The sequence below is a fragment of the Muntiacus reevesi genome, chromosome 11 (assembly GCF_963930625.1).
Source record: "Muntiacus reevesi chromosome 11, mMunRee1.1, whole genome shotgun sequence".
Classification (NCBI taxonomy): Eukaryota; Metazoa; Chordata; class Mammalia; order Artiodactyla; family Cervidae; genus Muntiacus; species Muntiacus reevesi.
This window is the reverse complement of record NC_089259.1, coordinates 34,245,129-34,260,616: the sequence shown is the minus strand read 5'-3', so window position 1 is coordinate 34,260,616 and position 15,488 is coordinate 34,245,129. Positions and strand designations below refer to the sequence as shown.

Sequence of the window (15,488 nt, the reverse complement as noted above, 5' to 3'; positions counted from 1 at the left end):
ATATTCCTCCTCAGAATATTTGAATATTCAGAATCTGTATGAAATGTAGACAGCAACTCTGATTTCACAGGACATCAATGGTGCATACAGGTATAATCCCCACACCCTCCCTCCCCCGCGTGCTACTCTGTCTGCCCCTTACTGACATCAGTTTTCACTAAGCTATATTCAGGGCAACTTGCACAAACTAAAAAGCAGAAAATCATTGTCATTTGTAAATGGCTGGGGTTAGTTAAAGCAATCACAAGTATTACCATTACAGCAAAATTTAATAAAACTGTAAGAGAATACCACTAATAACAGTTTAAAATTATCCAAGATGATTTCTTTATTGAGATTAACTACACAGAATTCACAGTACTGTGGCATACTTATATTTAGCTAAAGTCACAAACACATTTGAACATTCACAATGATGAGTATCATCATTACCATTCTAATCTACAAAGCTTATGAATAAAGAAAAATACAAAAACTTCAAGTATTTAAAAAAAAATTTTAAGTCTACATACAATAACAATAAACTTTTATTCTAGGTAACAGGTAAAAGTTATTTTTCTCCTCTAAACAGTCATGAATAAAAGACTGTCTAGTATCTACGACGCTTGTTAGGGCCTTCGAAGTTGGCCCCTTGGCTCCCTCTACCAAAACCACCAGGACCACCACTAACAGGGCCTACGCCACTCATCGGTGCTTGAGGGGTTTCAGAACCTGTTCTACTACCCATAGGTGATCCCATCTGAGACGGTGGTCCTTGTGGAAATCTATCATTGTGCTATAATACCACATAACAAATGTGAAGTCCATTTGGAACACGCCAAATATAATTGACAAGAAAAATTGGCACAATCCCAAGTGGTGGTGTCATGAAGTTCAGCAGAAAGTCCAGCAGAATCAGGATCACACATAGAAGGAAGAAAGGAGCAATTTAATTAGTTACTATGTTTTAAAAATAAAAAATAAAAGAAGCATCTGAATGAAGAGCTACATTTTGCTAATGCTATGCCCCCAATTTCATGAAAAAAGAACTGATTTTACAAAGTGAATGCCATCTTAAACCTAGTTATTATTTTACTGTTCTGATCTCTCTTTTTTATTTTTATTTATTTTTCTCTTGGCCATGCCATATGTGGCTTGTGGGATCTTAGTTCCCTGACCAGAGAATGAACCCAGGATCACAGCAGTGAAACCACACAGTCCTAAACACAGACTGCCGGGGAACTCCCTCTCTTTCATTAAAGTTTATACTGCATGTAACAGTTTGGTTAATAAACGTACTGTGTTTTAAAAATGAGAGACAAAACTGAGGAGCAGCATCACATTGTTTGAAAAAGTACTGGGTTGGCCAAAAAAGTTCATTCAGGTTTTTCTGTGCCATCTTATAGAAAAACTCCAACAAACTTTTTGGCCAACACAGTAAATATTATAAAAATTTCAATATAATGCATTTAACATAGAAAGTACACATAAAAACAGTTATAGTTTCAGTATGAAAACTTTCAAGGTGCTTTTCTGTAAAGACTATTACTGGGAAAATAGTTTTTAGAAGTCAACAAAAGGCAGAATTAAACACGAATTATGTATTCTGAAAAACTTCACAGTAATAACTACATATCGTAATCTCAAAGGTTGGACAGAACTCCCTTTAAGCAGTAGTAAAATACCACTGTGAAAGACTAAGGGGGATATTTAAATAAACGTTACCATTTCTGTGTGAGGTAGAGAAAAGCAGACCTGTTACTTTTACTAAATCTCTGCTGATTACATACTACACAAGACTTTAACCAAAGTATTTTTACAAGTTTTTACTAGCTCTCAGACACTTTACTATGAAATTAGCCTCCAATGAAGGAAGACAGGTACACTGATCAGTATGTAACACCTGATCTGATCAGTCAGTATTATGTTACTGCCTCCTTATCTGTGTAGATACTCATTTTAAAAACCTGTTAGCATATCCAGTTTGTCCAAATTCTTAAAGGACTATATTTAAAATAAATAAAATTTAAAATAGAATACTGCATCCATCAGTTCTAAGACCCACATTCACTGCTTGCGTCTCTTGAGATCAGGAGGGTTTAGGGCTGATGGCATGTCTGAGTCTTAACAGCAACACCTTCTCTTTCTCAGCAGCAACGTTATCTTCTATTCCAAAACTGAGCTTCCTTTTTCAAATACACAGTCAACTATTTCCCCTTTCTTAACGTTACTTAGGACAACCATTAACAAAAACCAAATAAGAAAACGTTTTACCAATATAAAGTCTCATTTAAATAGTGACAGACTTTAAGGGAAAAGAAAAATGGTATCTGTCTTGTCACTGATACTTAAAATATGAAGTACAACTGAGAAATGTTTTTATAATATGTAACCCAAAGATAGCTTCACACTCTCAAATCAAGATATGAAATTGCCTAAATTTAGTAATAAATGTAACTGAAATTACTAAGTCTATTTAGTGAAAATGCAGTATCAATATGTTTAAAATATACTTTAAAACTTTAATGTAAATTTTTTTTACAGTTAAATTCTCTGAAATTACTCGTAAGTGATCTTTTTAAAAAGAGACAGAAAACTGTGTTTTCATACATATTGGGACTTCATACCTCACCAAAGGTAAGGAATTCAGAGGAGAAGAACACAATCACAAAATACTAGAATGCACACTGAATGCTGGTTAAGAGGTGTATACAAATGAAAATCACTGTAAAATGACTGTAATTAACATACACATCTGTTATACACTCATATACAAAAGCATGCCGTGGATCATAATCCTAACTCTTGAGATAATAAAAAATTGCCTCTCATAAATCAAAATCTAAGTTCATAATATTACCTTTTCTTCATTGGACACTGATCTTTACTGACAAAACAAATGATGCCAAATTATGTTAAGTGTGAAGTTACCTTTGGGGCAGAAGTAAATTCTACTGATATAATCACAATAATGTGCATGATACATTACCACTGCTCCATTATCTGGCATCATTGGAGTTCCCATATTTGCAGCTCCTTCTGGCCCCATGGCAGGACCAGGACCCATTGGCGGGCCAGGAATAGTTCCTCTGTTGTTCATATTCATACCCATCATTGCAGGAGGACCTTGGTTACCAGCAGGTGCTGGGCTAAACGCATCTACGCAAAACAATCTATACTTAGAGCTGTCCTATCTTAGTTGAGTAAACATTTAAAATTTAACAATATTTAGGCAATCTATATAACAAGAATATTATCAAAATCATTTTACTTCCTTAAGAATGGGACACTCAATTATTGACTCTCATAGAGCATTAAATTTGCTAAACAAATGTACATATAACAAATGAGAAAATGATCAATTATTTTATGCCTGAGACTATCAAACCTTGAAAAGTTTTCTTTAAAACATCAGTATTATTTGCTGTAGTCTGCTTTTTAACCTAATTAATACTCCCTTACAAGTGAAGAAAGTATGACAACTCTCTACCAGTTTAAATTAACAGCAAAGGATTAGCACTTACAAAACCACTTAATTTTCTTATAGTTATGACTAAAAATACTAGCATGTAAACTATACTAAATTGTGATGGGAGAAACCACATCCTCATAAATAGATTATTGTGTGTGTGTGTGTACGTGTATATAGTGTAGATGTGTGTGTGTGTACATTATATATATATACACACACATATATAAAGTTGATTGTAAACAAATTGACTTTTACATAGTTATTGAACATCTCCCAAAATTACAGGAGGTACTTTTTATATAGAAATATGCAATAGAAACAAACTAAAAAATTGAAATGATTCATCATGACAAAACTTATTTCTAAAAGCAAATGCAACCAAATACAGATAAAATATTGATACAGCTATTTGAATTTTTTTTGACATACTGACATTCTGGAAATGAGAACAGTCGGATACCTCAAATTTTTTTTCACCAAGACATCCATCCACCTGCCTCATGTTAACTACAAAAATGTTTAAGCTGTAATACAACATTTATAATGGCTTCAAATACATTTTTAGGTATCCTCTTGGAACTTTTAAAATTTTTAAACTAGTTATACTTATCATTAAAAATTCATGACAAAGACTGAATTTTCTTCTAGTATTATGTAGTTAATTTCATGACATTCAGAACTCAATTTCTTAATAACACATTATAATAGGAGTGGAAGTTGTCATTCAAATTCACAATTCAGTATCCAATGAAGCTCAACTTTGCACAAGGCTGAGTCCAGGAGCAGTTGAGGGAGGAAGTCGGACTTCCTGTCGTCCCTGGCAACATACTCTGTGGCTCCTTCTGAACCCAATTCCCAGACCCCAACCACTTCCTGGAAAAGAAGTAGTTCCTTAATCCCAAAAAGTTCTCACTAGTAAATCTACACTTGAACTATCCAACAATGTTTCTATTCCCTTAGAATAGCTACAAATCAAATTTTTACTAGACTTCTACAACTTTTCCCACAAGCAAAATGATTAAGGGCAGAGGCATGATCCAGGAGGAATCCTACCTCAACTTTCCCCAAAAAGAACAGATCAAGGATTACGGTTGTCTTTGGTTTTTTTTCTCCTTTTAATAAAACATAATTATCACACCTAACTTCTAAGATACAATATAACTAATACAAGTCTGGGTATAATAAAATAAAATATTTTCAAGTATCAATAGTTGAAGTACTCTTATTTTTAGTAATTATGTTCTTCTACCAGATGACTGTAGTTAGATTAAATGCAAAGATCTAATAAGGAATGTTAGAATTATCTGGTCCCCTGAAAAGCAATTTTATAAACTGTGTTCCACGTGGAGTACATGGTAACACACCAGAAAACCTACTGTCACATTTCATCTATGTAACTTGAGAGAATATGACAATTTACCAACTGAACAGTGACATTCAATGCATGATAAGGATTTAAAAGTCATAACTCTCACTTTGAGGATAAACCCTCACTTTGAATAAAATGTAAAGAGGAGAAAATTAAATGGAGTGGATGTTAGGGGAGCTAATTAAGTGTTAAAACATGGTTATTTAGTGAATAAAATGCCATCAAAACTTTTAAACCTCTTAAATTCCTAACTAAATAAGAAATCTAAAGGTATATTCTCCCATTTCTTCTAATAAAGTTGCTCATCATGGTCCCTAAAACATCAGAAATATTTCAAGTTTGGTTCTGATGTTAATGACAATCTAATAATTATAATGGCATTTCAAACTACCTGTAAATGGCATTTCAAACAACCTCACACTGAAAATCCTTAAATCCACCTAGATTATATAATATACCAGTCCATAATTCACTCTGAAAATGATATAAACACTCAACTACTTGTACATCACTATACCCTCAACTGTACTACCTGATTTAAAATTTCTCATGTACTCTTGGTTCTCTGATTTTTTTCATGTACCACTGTACCACAATTGTACTACACAATTAAGTTCTTTGGGTTAAGGGCCATGTTTTGTGCTTCCTTTGCATCTCAGAGATGGTCAATAACTAGTTTCTTTGCAGATAAGAAAAATAACAAAAGGAAACAGCAGCTGTCTTAAATGATTTAGATTAGCTAATTGGCAAATGGCAATAAACTGGCATGGTGGGAAGTGGTCGGTCATGGAAAATGCTCGACCTACATATTAGATGCTTTCAGATTTCTTATTCCACACACCGTGCATACATTCTAAGCGCAATGTGGACCTCCTCACTGGAAGCGCACTTGACGTACTGGAGTGTTAAGGTGATGTAATCCTTGCCAACAGTATGTCCATTTGACTTATGTAGATTTAACCTCAGCTTCTGTGAGACAATGTGAAACTAATATATAAAACTTAATTATTTATCTAAATCTCAAAGGTATGACAGTTAAAATTTAATAAAACTTATGAAAACATCCCACTTATGCTTCTCTTAGCTTATTTACTTGGTATTGCTTCCCATACCACCTGGGTAGACAAGCAATCAATATTAAAGTGCTACTATGAACATTTTCTTAGAAATTTCACATCAATTCTAAAGATACACATGAGTTTAAATATGTAAGATATATCTCATTTACTTGACAAGTCACACATGTCTCCAAACAGTGCATTTCTGTGCATGATACTGTGGGCTAGGGCAAAATAAGTTAAACATTCAGTAAAATGAATAAAAATAGCTTCAAAGTTAAGCAAAAAGTTATGTTAAAATAGAAATGTATAAAATACTCTCAAAAAGTTTAAAGACACTGTAACTCAGAAGCTAGCAAAATTCCAACACCAAAAAGCCAATTGCAGGGCATGGAGTTTGATTTTTAAAAATACAACAACATAGCTATATTATACCATGTGATGACTACAAGTTTCAGGTTGTTAATCAAAACCTGTTTACAGGTTTCTTTCATTGCATCTATCAAAACATAATACATCTGTTAGCCTTCAAATAAATAAAATAAAATTATTCTTCCTAGCATGTATTTTAAATATACTGATTTTTTTCTCAATAAATGTAGAAAATTTCACCACTTACAAATGTTGGTTTCAAATTTTGTTACTGACACACCACAAATAGCATGTATAGTTCCCTGAAAAATGACAAGTAAGTGACAGAAGCCTGTGCTTCAAATCCCTACCTCCCATGTTTATTGCTCCACGGGGACCCATATCACCCATTCTCATTTCCTGTTCTCTCTGTAAGTAAACATAGTTGTCACAGTCAACCTATCGATCTTAGGACTTAACATTTCCCATCTAAAATTAAAAAGAAAAAGATAAATTGGGACATAATGTTCCATTAAAATTTTAAATTTCCAACATCATTTAGTTAATAAGAACACTGAAAAGAAACTTCACTCTCAGAGCCTTAATTAAATATATTACAAATGCTTAGGGCATCCAATTTATACTTCTATATATTACCAGTGAGTAATACATAAAATCTATTACATGACATTTTTAATGTTATTCTTCCAAGAGATCATAGACACACGCCTAGATTCTAGAAGAAGAAAAAATCTAGTAATAATAACCAAGAAGACCAATTATTTCTCCCACCTAGGTCTCTAAAGTCTTAAAACAGAAATGACCATTACCACTTTCACATTCAAATGTATTCAAACGCACAATACAGCTGTGGGGCCCTAAGCCAAAAATAAGGTTATAGACAATTTTCATTTTTGCAATACTGTAATTCACCTTTGCATTTTTCTTCAAGTCCTCTGGTATTATTTCACCAGGTTTTTCAGATATACCATAAAGTCTCCACTACATACAAGCAATTATTGAAAGCTCAACATAATATTGTTTCCTTTATCTGAATAAGAATTTTTTTAGAAACTGAAATAAAGTGTTATCACACAGTCATCAAGTTCTGAAACAAAATGCTCTTGAGGTTACCTATGACATAAAAGGCCACACAAATGTACAAAACATCTTAAGTTTCAGTACAAAAACTATTTCCTAAAAACTCATTTACCAACAGTTACATAGAACTAACTTCAGTGAAATCTCTAGGTGAAATTACTCAACATATTGTAATTGAAATTTACACTATTATTTAATGATCTTTTCCAATACCAGACAAGTGTTACAAGTAGCAATCATAAAAAAATTCCAAGTGAAGTCTAAATCTACAGAAAGCATAATTTTCTTACTTTCAAAAGCAGTTTTATTAGAACAGGTTGGTTTTAAAATACTAGTGAAAAGTACCTATAAAGCTAGAAATGAAGGAAATAAAAAGCCTATTATGGAGAAACACCACTACGCAGCAAGTCAATTGCCCATCTAACCTAAGGTAGGTGCCTCTAAAGCTAACCCATAAGGAAGCTACGACACAAGAAAAACACCACTTACATAACAGTTCCATGAAGAAATGTTTCTCATTGCCCAGAAAATCTGAATACTAAAGCTTTCTCAAAGTAAATGTTTAACTTTCCAAAAAATAGTTTCATCATAAAACATTTGACTATTAACAGGTAGTATTACTGACCAGCAAGAAAGCTAGACTATTTTATAAAACTGATTACCAATTAAGTCATGTAATTCTGAAAATATAGGGAAAATACTATTCTATAATCACACTTCACACTATTATCAATAAATTAAGCCAAGCTCTCATTTCCTCATCGGAGAGCCTTCTGGTAACATGTGGACTCTTTCATCAAACCCAAAATCTTAAACGTTATTATTTACAGGAGCTATTTCTTACAAAGAGCTGGCTGCGCTCCAGTACCAGAGTAAAATACATGGATTTTATGGTCCCAATATGTTGGAGGGAACAAAGGTTTAACTTATGTTTTTACTCTTGATTTGTCTTAACTATGAAAGACTAGGTAGGCAATAGCTAATCACTGACAGACAGTAATTATTAGTCTCACTGAGACTTCAATTTTCAATCCCCCTATATATTCCAGCACCCATACTCAATGCTTGCTTTTTTATTGTTTAAACCTCTTTATGATTTCAGCATTACCTGTCACCTTCTGAAACAGTGTTTATCTTTATCATTCATAAAATACTTTTTAAAAAAACGTATTAGTCTGTTTCCTTCATTAACAGAGTTTTGTGGAAAGCGTATTAACATACTGAAGAGATCTATGGTTTTAAGTCAACTATTCAACAGAGGTCGAAACAATCCCCTTTTGATGCTCTGTTATAAACTAGTTCCAGTTCTAAAATATCTTTAAATGAGACAATCAGAATGTTATAATAGTCTAAGGTAAGCAGGTCATTGGGTTACAGTAACAATTCATGCTATGTATTACACCATTTTTCACTAAAAATGCATAATTTGTTATTTCCCTAAAGAAAACTGCTGAGTACTATTTTACATATAGCTATAATCACAAGATTAAGAAAAGAGATAATGCAGATGACAGATCAATTTTTAACTAATTTAGAAAAAGTAAAATTTTCAGCTCCATAGTAGTATTTTAAGGTTATTGTAACTTTCTATAAACCCACTGCTACATACTTCTAGTAAAATGCAAGACGCAGGGATAATATTTAAGGGTAATGTCATCAAAAGAAATTAGGACAGTCCTTCTCATAACTTGATATATTGAATATCAATAAGGAGAAATCACTTGAAGTTCACTGTAAGTATGTACCCATCCAAAAACAATACAAAAGACCCTCACCGCTTCTGCAAATCCTTCTATTATATTTTAAACTGGAAGTGATACATGTGATATTTTTATAATACAAATTTTAATGACACTTTATTACTTAACCAAAATTATCATGGTTTAACAGGCAACAACTTATATGTAAACAAAATCTCAATAAGATTGCAGTGCTGTATAAAAGGAGAAAGCTAGGATGACAGTTTTAATTAATTCAACAAATCCTCACAGCAACCCTATGAAGTAAGGTCAAATGTCATCCTATTTTAGAGATGATAAACCTGAGGCCCAGCATTGTTCAATAACTTATGTAGGGTCATATGTGTAGCAAAGTGGTTGAGCTGACCTATAAAAATCTGCCCAAAATAGAGTTCATGGAATTATCTTCTTCACAAGGCACCTTCATTCTTCAAGAATCTCATTAAGGACTAACAAAAGGCAATGGTTTTTAATATGTTTTTACCATATTATTAAGAAGGTGTTCCTTTTGATTGTAAGAATTACGCATGTATTTTTGAAAACTGGTTAGTGAAACATGCTTAAATACACAGTTGACCAAAAACAAAAGTACAGCTGATCCCAGAGCCATATTGTATCAAAGCAACAATTCATTAACACAAAGTTCTCAAGATGTGGTTCATGGAGTGAAAAGATCTCCCAAGCGCACCCAAGATATGCACAAACTCAAAGCTACTTCATCAGAACACAGTTCTGGGCTTTCCACTGAGACACTCTAGGGCATGGTGCAAGAGCAGTGGTGGGCAAAAATCCTAGTGTTAAGAGCACAAAGCAAGGCATCTGCACTCAATTTTTACTAGTAATCACTGTACTCTTCACATTACAATTGCAGTTAAATAACTTCAGTCACGGCCTCCTGGGCCAGAGCACATGGAAAAGACTAAAGATTAGATTGTAAGAAAAGAAAATAGAAGCCACATTTCAAAGACCTGTATTTTATTTTCATTCGTTGTGGCTGAGTCAAGGCATATGGGATCTTAGTTCTCCAATGCAAGACCAATGCAAGCGTGGAGTCTTAACCCCTGGACCACGAGGAATGTCCTTAAAGACCTGCAGTACAGGTACAACATGGGTCAGAAACAGCTATCAGTTTGTTTCACAAAACATCTCTGAATTGTGCGCAGTTACTTGGTTGAGTAGGTCAGAACCCTTTCACGAGACAGGTGAAAGGGAAAAAACCCAGTCACAGTATTTTTCTAACAACAAATGAGATGTGGTGATCAGGGCAAATGAAGCCTATCAAATGGGTGACATCAGTCAAGACAATTCTGACCAGGCTTCAGAGACGCAGAACATCAGTTTTTTAAAAAGAGGTGTCGAATTTATGTGGAAGGGAAAGTAGACTATGGCAAATATATGGATGAAAGAAATGTGAGACGACAAGCAACAATTACAGATGATATTAAATTTCTAAGTGACCAGACAAAAGACAAGGAATAGAATGCATGATTCTTCTTTGGCCATTGTGTGGTATAGTCTTATTTCCAAATCATGACAAACAGTATTTACACTTGTATAAGAACAAGAATTAAGATACTTTTTTATATTAAAAAATAATTTCAACTATGAACACCTGGATGAAACAGTAAAACAGATTAATTTTATGAACTTTCTATCTTTAGGTACATGTCTTTAATTACTTTATGCAACAAAATAGATGTCTACATTAAGAATTCCTGCTGCATTCTGAAATAGGGTGGATATTTCAAGAAAACCACTGCTGTGACTGGGCTGCAGCTGAATAAGACACATTTTCTTGGAGCAAGATTATTACTTGAGACAGCATGTGACAGACAAGCAGATTACTGACTTGTGTAATTTCTTATGAGTGGGTGGTATTAAGAAATGTGACTTATTTTAATTTTGTATAACAAAATATATTAACATTTAGATAGTTGGTGTAACTCAGCAGATCACTATTTTTCTGTTTGGTACATTACAAACTCATGCATAGGAAAACAATCCACTCATAGTTACGGTAGACTAATGGATTCTAATGCAAAAGAGTACTTTTAAGAAACTACTGCTTGTCAAGTTTCACTGCAGTATCAAACAAGAATATTTCAATTATCTGAAAAAGTTAAAATATATACACTTGTCTCCATTTACTTATCCATGTGAAACCAGGTTTTCTTCATGCTCTTTGACCAATACAGCAGTTTGCAATAGGTGGAATGCAAAAGCAAATATGGGAAGCCAGCCATTTTCTTATAAAGCCCAAAATTAAAGAAATTCACAATGGAGTAAAACAATACCACTCTTCCCACTACACAAAGTCGAGCACTAGAGAAATTTGCAAAAACTGTAAAATAAGGCCCCTCTTTCCACTACAACACATTTTCTTCTAAATGTCTCTTTAAATTTCATATGGCATTGATATAATGTAATTAAAACCTTTTTGGGGTCCTCAATAACTTAAGAGCTTTTAAAAAAGGTTTGAAACCAAAAAGCTTAAGGACCACTGTTTTTAAGTTCCTGTCAATATTTACTCATGAATAGGTAAAGTAGCAGAAAATTTGCACTAATATAAATTAACTAAACCAATATACCTTAATGTAGAACTTGATATTATTTTATGGAGAATATTGACTTTTTTCCTTAAAACTCAATATGCTAAAATATGTATATGAATGCCGGGGGTTTAGAAAACAGTAAACTAAACAAAAACTGACTTTACATAATTATCAGCTGGAATAACATTCTGCAAGCAATGACATGGTGTGTTCACCCAACACAATGATCAATCTATGTCCTCGTCTGAGTGAATACAGTCCCAACAGCTACAATCCTCCTCCTCTGATCCATGAAGTCCTCTCTCGGGTATGTCTCGAAAGAAATATCTAAGGATCACGATGTGCTGTTTCAGTTCCATGTCTTAAGAAAGAAAATGCTAAAAATCCTGAAATAAAACTTTCAATCTAAAAGAAATATAATTCTAAAGAAATGTGTAAGTTCTGGCAAGTAACAATATCATTAAATATTCCTAGAATTTTTCCTAAAAATAGTTGTTTTTTTTTTTTTTACATGCACACATTTTTATTTGTTTTTATTTATTTGTATTCCAAGAAATATCTTGGCTGGTGCTTTCAGCAGCTGGTGGGACCCTGACAGAGCCAGCAGAGTCCTTTGAAGTATAGGGCCCATACTTCTTTGGAAGTTGAAGAAGTGAGGACAAAGGGACTAGATCCTTGCCTTCTAGGGTTATGAGACCCTGACTCTGAGTCAAATATTGGGGAAAGCTGACAGGTTAGAGGAATCAAGATACTTTTAAAGGGCAAGACATCCTTTTCCTCTTATATCTGGGATAAATGTCCCTCAGTCTCAAGCTCAAAGAAATGCTTCACCTTAACTTAAAATCACACAACTGGTAGGTGATGGAAGGGCACTTCACTCTGTACTCCAAGATCCAGGATACAAAATTTCTGTCTTTAAAAAAAAAAAATTTTATTGGAGCATAGTTGATTTACATTGTGTTAGTTTCTGCGGTCAGCAAAGCCGACCCCATGGACCATAGCCTACCAGGCTCCTCTGTCCATGGGATTTTCCAGGCAAGAGTACTGGAGTGGGTTGCCATTTCCTTCTCCAGGCTAAAAATAAATTCTTGTAGCACATGGAAATGTATCTTTTCACTAGAGTTTACACACAAGAATAACTAGAGTCAAACTTTCATTAGAGAAGACAAACTGTCAGCATCTAGAAATATTAGGGAATAAACATTTTTAGAAACAAGAAAGGAACAAAAATCAATTAGGTAAAATATTTAAAGAAAAATAAAATCACAAAAAAGGTAGGCCACTTTGCCAAGAAATTATCCACTTATTTAAAAAGCATTAAGTTATTAAAAGGTGTGCATCAAGAAAGTAATCTTCTAATAAACTAAAATGGGAAACAAGAAATGTTCCTATTAATAGAACTCAAATAAAAGCATGCAAACTTTCCAACATAACCAACAGAGAAAGGCATGGAAGACTTAACACTTTATATTCAAGTAACAAAAAACAGCATTTTCCATGACATTATATCATTCACTGCTATATGGGGAGGGGGGAAAATATTTTAAGTAACGTAAGACAACTATTAAAATTAAACTATACAGTATATTTTCCGTTCAATTTGAATGCATGCATTCCCAAGTATCTACACCCATGAGTATGGAGGAAACGTTCCTCAGTTTTATGACTGCCAGAGTGAACCATTAATTCACACTTCATTAGGGAACCACAAAGTAAGAAACAGTTATCAGAACACATTAGATTATCCAAAATCCCAAATAGTGACAACAGGAAATGCAGGTGAGGTCGTGGAGAAACAGGAATTCTCATTCTTTGCTGGTGGGAATGCAAAACAGCATGTCCACTTTAGAAGACAATTAAACAGGTTTTTTTTAAACAAAACTAAGCCTCCTCTTACCATACGATCCGGCAATCACACTCCTTATTATTTACCCAAAGGTATCAGAAACATGTCAACACAAAAACCTGCATACAAATACTTATAACAGTATTATTCATAACTGCCAAACAAGATGTCCTTCATTTGGTGACTGGATAAACTCTGGTACATTTAAGTAACGGATTATTATTCAGTGTTAAAAAGAAATGAGCTATCAAGCCATGAAAAAAGAGAGGAGGAACCTACTTAAATGTCTATTACTAAAAAGTCAAAATGAAAAGACTCTAGATTCCAACTATGTGACATTCTGAAAAAGGCAAAAAATATGGACACTGGAAGGGGATCAGTGGCTGCCAGGAATTATGGGGAGGGAGAAATACTAGGTGGAGCACAGAGGAAGTTTAAGGGCAATGAAATTATTCTGTGTAGTATGTGTCATCACACATTTGTCAAAACCCAAGAATGTGCAGCAATGAATATAAACTATGAACTTTTGGTGATGAGGATGTGTTAGTGAAGGTTCACCTGCTGTGACAAGAACACCCGTGTACTGCAGGGATCTGATGTGAGGGAATCTGACAGTGAGGAGTCTGTATGCACGTGGGGCAAAGGGAACATATTTATCTAAAAAATAAAAGTTTACTTTTTTAAAACTTTAAAATGTTTCTCTTTGAATAAATTTTATCTTAACTTATATCAAGTTTTAGTCATGAACTTGTTAAATATTGAATCAGAAACAGAAGGAACCCCAAATACAAGTAGGGGGTTTTATTCTTAGCATTATTAATGTATTCATTAACCCAAACACATGTGCCTCTTAAACCACACTCACTCAACAGTGTATTTCTAAAGCCTGGTTCAGCTAACTTCGTAGACATAATGTTCGGAAGTCACTGTCAAATTCAACTGACTAAGTAGCAAACTTAATTGCTACTTAATACACAGGATGGCTCTCCAACTGAAAATGAATTAAATATTAACTACATATAATCTAGCCATACGCATCAAGAGACAGAAGGGAATAAATATTTTAAACAAAGCAATTTTTAAATAAATTTTTATTGACCTGAGAATTTTATTTCTAATCTATATACCTAAGGGACATTTTCAGCATCACTCTTTTCAACTGTCATGGCAAATTCCATTTGAAAAGCTGCTTTAAAAAACTGAAATTAATTAGGGGTATATAATTATTCCTCAAATTTAGTTATTTTATCTGAAACGCTTAAAGAAATCAGTAATATGGATATCAACTACGACACAGACATAATACTTTTAATTGTATCTTAACAATGTACATATAATACCAGTGACTGGTTTGCATTTCTTTACCTATAACTTCTTACCCTGTATATTTCCATATCAAAATCAAAACAACTATCATGAATTGGCCAGATCAAGGGATGAAAGATGAAACAGAAGAGCAAATATCAGCTGCAAGAGAAGCAATTTTAGGTCGGTCTCACCAACAGAAGAAAGCTAATAATAAAGCATAAGCATTCCAATGTATGAAGAATTATGTATTTAATAGATGAGAATATATTTTTCTATTTGTGATACTAGACATAAAACAAGTTATCTTAGTCTACCAGAAGATTGAAATCTTGACAAACTATAGTTTATAAGTAGTTAACTCAAAGCAAGAAATTCAATATACAGTAATATTTAAAAGTACTTAAATGATACCTAAATACAATACAAGAAGTTACTCAAAATTTACCTTTATAAGAGAAACTACTATACAAGCATTTCATTTTGTTTAAAAGCAAGATTTAGGGAAAGTAATAGCACACCAAATTAAGATGTTACATCTTGAGAATCATTACAAATTTACAACCAGAAAAGACAGTATTTGAAATGTGGTTGCACAATGTAGTGGAGGTTATCACAAGACAACGAGGCAAACTTACCCATATACGTTCAAGAACTTGGAATTCTAAACAGAAATAAGTGTATTTCATCAGCAGAGCATACTTACAAACTCAAGC

At 33.4% G+C, this 15,488-nt stretch overlaps 1 protein-coding gene across 4 annotated transcripts in view; it reads right to left on the bottom strand.

The window, feature by feature from the left end:
- PSPC1 (paraspeckle component 1) overlaps window positions 1–15,488 on the bottom strand; it is an 80,728-nt gene that overhangs the window by 34,750 nt on the left and 30,490 nt on the right. The window contains exons 7-9 of one of the 4 annotated variants that reach the window (XM_065901702.1): window positions 6,601–6,658; window positions 2,969–3,138; window positions 103–775 (exon numbers count right to left, since the gene is read on the bottom strand). The exons of the other annotated variants lie outside the window; for them this stretch is intronic. Coding sequence (XP_065757774.1) covers window positions 590–775; window positions 2,969–3,138; window positions 6,601–6,658 — 414 coding nt within the window. The 3' untranslated portion in view covers window positions 103–589. Of the gene's footprint in view, window positions 1–102; window positions 776–2,968; window positions 3,139–6,600; window positions 6,659–15,488 lie in introns of those variants that run through there. 4 annotated transcript variants of the gene reach the window in all.